General features: G+C 37.7%; 1 protein-coding gene across 1 annotated transcript; it reads right to left on the bottom strand.

Annotated features, from left to right (window-relative positions):
- Positions 1-1,443: 1,443 nt before the first annotated feature.
- LOC149209200 (polyubiquitin 4-like) lies at positions 1,444-4,059 on the bottom strand. Its single transcript, XM_089396306.1, has 2 exons — positions 3,926-4,059; positions 1,444-3,089 (listed from the first exon to the last, which is right to left on the bottom strand). Exon 2 carries the CDS (start codon positions 3,055-3,057, stop codon positions 1,909-1,911), a length of 1,149 nt encoding a protein of 382 aa, XP_089252432.1. The 5' UTR covers positions 3,058-3,089; positions 3,926-4,059; the 3' UTR covers positions 1,444-1,908.
- Between the last annotated feature and the right edge of the window lie 639 nt (positions 4,060-4,698).

Raw genomic sequence — 4,698 nt, 5'->3', positions numbered from 1 at the left:
TAGAATTTAATCATACATACAAAGCACCTCAACTGTGGTTGGAAATTCACGCCTTTCCATAATAATATTGGAACGAGCAAGCAATCAAAAGTGTATTATTAGTCATTTGAATATTGACCTGAAATTATATTACCATAATATATTACATGATATATAAACTGATTAAAATGACGTCCCTTTACATTATGAAAATTTTAATTGTATATCTCATAACCATGTCTATGTCAAATTTGCCATTTCAATATATGTCAAATTTGCCATTTCAATATATCATTTTTTTTAAGATCCACCAAAGAATCAGCTTAACCAGCCCAAAGTCAAATTTCTACGAAGCACGCTTAAAGGCAGAAACACTCTTCTAAATCTGACATCTATTATCTCTTAATTTGATATATATATATATATATATATATTTTAAAAATTCTAGTAGTTGCATAGACAAGACAACGTTTTGGCACAACAACTCATTGAGGACAGGGGTAGGCTCAAGAGGGCATCCAGGGACTTGAAAGCTTAAGGAGGCTGACTACCAAAAACAACAGACTGCTTAAGTAAGCTGCTATTGTTTTGATGATTGAAGGTGGCTGACTACAAAAAACAACAGACTGCTTAAGTAAGCTGCTTTTGTTTTGATGATCGAAGGTGAGCTGGTTAAGCCACAGAAATGCTACAGCAGTATTGATTTGATAGTTTCGTTGTAAGTGTACTTGTAGTTGGGTAGACGAGAACTTGATGGAGTAGGCCTCAACCCTAATTGTTATGGTCACAAGACGGGTAGATGAGAGCTTGATTGTTATGGTCACAAAACGGGCAGATGAGAGCTTGATGGAGTAGAGGCCTCAACCCTTGTTATGGTCACAAGACAGTCTTGAGGTATAGCTGGTATTGGGGTTTGTAAAAGGCCATGATCCTTGGTACTGGACGATAGCCTCCAAACTCCTTGAACATATCCTGCAAGTCCTCATCAAGCTTCAAGCTTTAGGGACTTGCAGGCTATCGTCAAGAAATTTGGAGATTTTATGTTTTCACCCTAAATTAGGAGTTTTTTGGGCTGGTTTTAGGGATCTTTTGGATATCATGAAGAGTCCCTTCAAGAGTTTTTTGGGCTGGTTTTAGGGATCTTTTGGATATCATGAAGAGTCCCTTCAAGAAAAGTAGCAGGTCAATCAAAATAACGCCCACAAATTCACGTATACTAAAAATATAATGAAAAGAATAATGAAAAATATGCGCTAAAAGGAAAAGTCGGAATCCATGGAGAATTCAAAGCCAACATCGTCTACATCCTTGTTAAAGAAGTTCAAGCCAAATTTTGATGGCACTTCAAAGAACAACCTAGCTGCTTCAAGGAATAACCTAGCCAGGCTAGAAGCGGCAGGTCAATCATAATAAGGCCTCTCAAATTCACGCATACTCAAAAAATAATGAAAAGAATACAGTTAATGTCAAAAGACGATAAATATGCGTTTAAAAAGGCCTCTCAAAGCCGGAAACACGCGATTAAGAATGCCTCTCAGATTCATACACACCCAAAATACAATGAACAGAGAGGCTGCCAGTAACAGAATCCCACAACCAAATCTTCATAAAATAACTTGGGAATAAACAACGTTCTACATTTAAGTTAGAAACGATAATAATCTACTTCTTAAAACTTCTCCCACCGGTGGAATACTTCAATAACAGATGCATTCGAAATCTTCATCTTTAAAAAAAAACATATGCATATGATATAGTGTCTTTGTATCCAAAGAGAATTATTTACTTGCATAGCACCCACTGCAGTACCAACCAGGACATCAACGTTGGTTTCGTTCTACTGTGCACAGACAAAAACAAAAACTAACAAACGCGTACAGAAACATCTTTTACGGAGACCTGCGAAGCTATTCCAAAAAGGCCTTTAAATTAAAAACTACCACCACGAAGTCGGAGCACCAGGTGCAGAGTCGACTCTTTCTGGATGTTATAATCAGCCAGGGTACGACCATCTTCCAGCTGCTTACCAGCAAAAATCAGCCTTTGCTGGTCTGGAGGAATACCCTCCTTATCCTGAATCTTAGCCTTCACATTATCAATCGTATCTGAGCTCTCCACCTCCAAAGTTATGGTTTTCCCCGTAAGAGTTTTCACAAAAATCTGCATGCCTCCTCTCAGACGAAGCACCAGGTGCAGGGTCGATTCCTTCTGAATATTGTAATCAGCTAATGTCCGTCCATCTTCAAGCTGCTTACCGGCAAAGATAAGCCTCTGCTGGTCAGGGGGTATGCCTTCCTTGTCCTGGATCTTGGCCTTGACATTATCAATGGTGTCTGAGCTCTCAACCTCTAAAGTAATTGTCTTGCCAGTAAGGGTTTTGACAAAAATCTGCATGCCACCCCTTAGACGGAGGACGAGATGCAGAGTAGATTCCTTTTGTATATTGTAATCAGCAAGCGTTCGCCCGTCTTCAAGTTGTTTTCCGGCAAAGATCAGACGCTGCTGGTCAGGGGGAATTCCTTCCTTGTCCTGGATCTTGGCCTTAACGTTGTCAATGGTGTCGGAGCTCTCAACTTCCAACGTTACTGTCTTCCCGGTGAGGGTTTTAACAAATATCTGCATGCCACCTCTCAGACGGAGCACAAGGTGCAGGGTGGATTCCTTCTGAATATTGTAGTCGGCAAGTGTTCGACCATCTTCGAGCTGCTTTCCAGCAAAGATCAGACGCTGCTGGTCAGGTGGAATACCTTCCTTGTCCTGGATTTTGGCCTTAACATTGTCAATGGTGTCTGAGCTCTCAACCTCCAAAGTTATCGTCTTGCCGGTGAGGGTTTTGACAAAGATCTGCATGCCACCTCTCAGACGAAGCACGAGGTGCAGGGTAGATTCCTTCTGGATATTGTAGTCGGCTAGGGTTCGGCCGTCTTCTAGCTGCTTTCCGGCAAAGATCAGACGCTGTTGATCGGGTGGAATGCCTTCCTTGTCCTGAATCTTGGCCTTTACATTGTCAATAGTGTCAGAACTTTCAACCTCGAGGGTGATCGTCTTACCAGTGAGAGTTTTAACGAAGATCTGCATCTTGAAAGAGGTATAAAGCTAATGAAAAGGACCTGCAAGTGAACAGAGGACATTGTAATACTGAAACCACAAAGTAGCGGCAATAACAGAATCGCTATGAAAGCAAACATCCAGAGAGAGAGGGCTATAAACAGCACGACATACAGTGAATTTTCTATACGAAGACTCCTTAAAAGCATTATAAAACCCAATCATAAATTGAAAATAAAAAATCACTATATATACAGGTATGTAATATTTAGATATTTAGATTACAGAACCCAATCATAAAATGGAAAATACAAAGAAAAAAAAAAAAAAAAATCACTAGATACAGGTAGCCCTGGAAGACTAGAAACAGACACGCAGCTTATGAAAGAAAATTTCACCAACAGATGCCTTGGAAACAAGATATTAACCATATGAAGGCAAAGAAGAAATCTCAGAAGTCATACGATAGATCGAACTGGAATAGACATAAACCAACAAAGCACACAAAACTAAAAGCTTAAATGGTAAAAAGTCACGAAGGACGGGCTACAGAAGATTAAACTTCTCAGGCATGTCTAAAGAAGCTATAAATATGAAACCTCGCAAGAATCAAATCTCTAAACAATCAGACCTTAGCCCTAAAGTTAAGACATGCCTAAAGAAGCTGCAAATCTGAGATCTGCCCAGGAACGAAGCTCTAAACAGTCAGACCTTAGCAGCATATTAAAGAAAACTTCCCCACATACTACACGAAGGAGACAAAACACAGAAATAGGGGCAGATCCAAAGGTAATGAAATTCACAAACTTGTTAACCAAAAATGACGAAAACTCTTCCGAAGCAGACGTCGCTGATATCTTCACAAGGAAATAGGGAAAAGAAGATCAAGAGGCCATACCTGTAATCGAAGAGCTCTGTGACCGTTTCGCTTAGAGAGGAGAACGCAGTCAAGAATAGGATGAATAGCGTGAGGGTGGGTTGTATTTATATAATGCGTTGAGTGCACAGCTGTGAAGAAAACTTCAATTAATATTTTAAAAAATATGTAAAAAGGAAAAAACCTTGTAATGCCATTCGATATATTTAATTTAAATTCAATTCAATTTGGGGTAAGTTTATGTTTTTTTAAAGGTGGTGTGGTGTGGTGGTTCTTATTATATTAAATAAAATTTATGCTAAGATTCTGCTTTTTGGGAATTGGTGTCGCTGGAGAATTTAATTTGGGGCAAGTTTATGGGTTTTTTTAGGTGGTGTGGTGGTTATTATTATATTAAATAAAATTCTGTTCTCTTTGGGGGAGGCAGGGGAATTGGTGCAGTTAGGGTGGTTTTTTTTAATTCTGTGGGATGTTTATATATATATATTATTTTTGGGTTGGGTTTGTTTGGATAAAAATATATTTTTTAATTGTAAATTTAAATTTTAAGAAATTTAATATGTATATTTTTAAAAGTATAGTCTAATTTGTATTTTTTAGTGTTTTAAAATATGTTTTTTAATTTATAAATGGATTTAGTATTACGAAAATTTTTGGGTATTCTAATTCTATAGATTAAACAAATTCAATTTAAGTTTTTAAAAATCTTTACCTAATTTTGATTAAAATGAACCATAAAAAATATTTTGTAAAGATCAATTTGTTTATAAGTTAGACTATACCTTTTTTTAACC

The sequence above is a fragment of the Pinus tabuliformis genome, chromosome 1_2, assembly GCF_031772625.1.
Source record: "Pinus tabuliformis cultivar Carrire ecotype Pingquan chromosome 1_2, CPIR1, whole genome shotgun sequence".
NCBI lineage: Eukaryota > Viridiplantae > Streptophyta > Pinopsida > Pinales > Pinaceae > Pinus > Pinus tabuliformis.
This window is presented reverse-complemented; position numbering and strand designations above follow the sequence as displayed.

Excerpts from the sequence above, each read along its gene's own strand:
- LOC149209200 (XM_089396306.1), bottom strand. The coding sequence starts at position 3,057 with ATGCAGATCTTCGTTAAAACTCTCACTGGTAAGACGATCACCCTCGAG.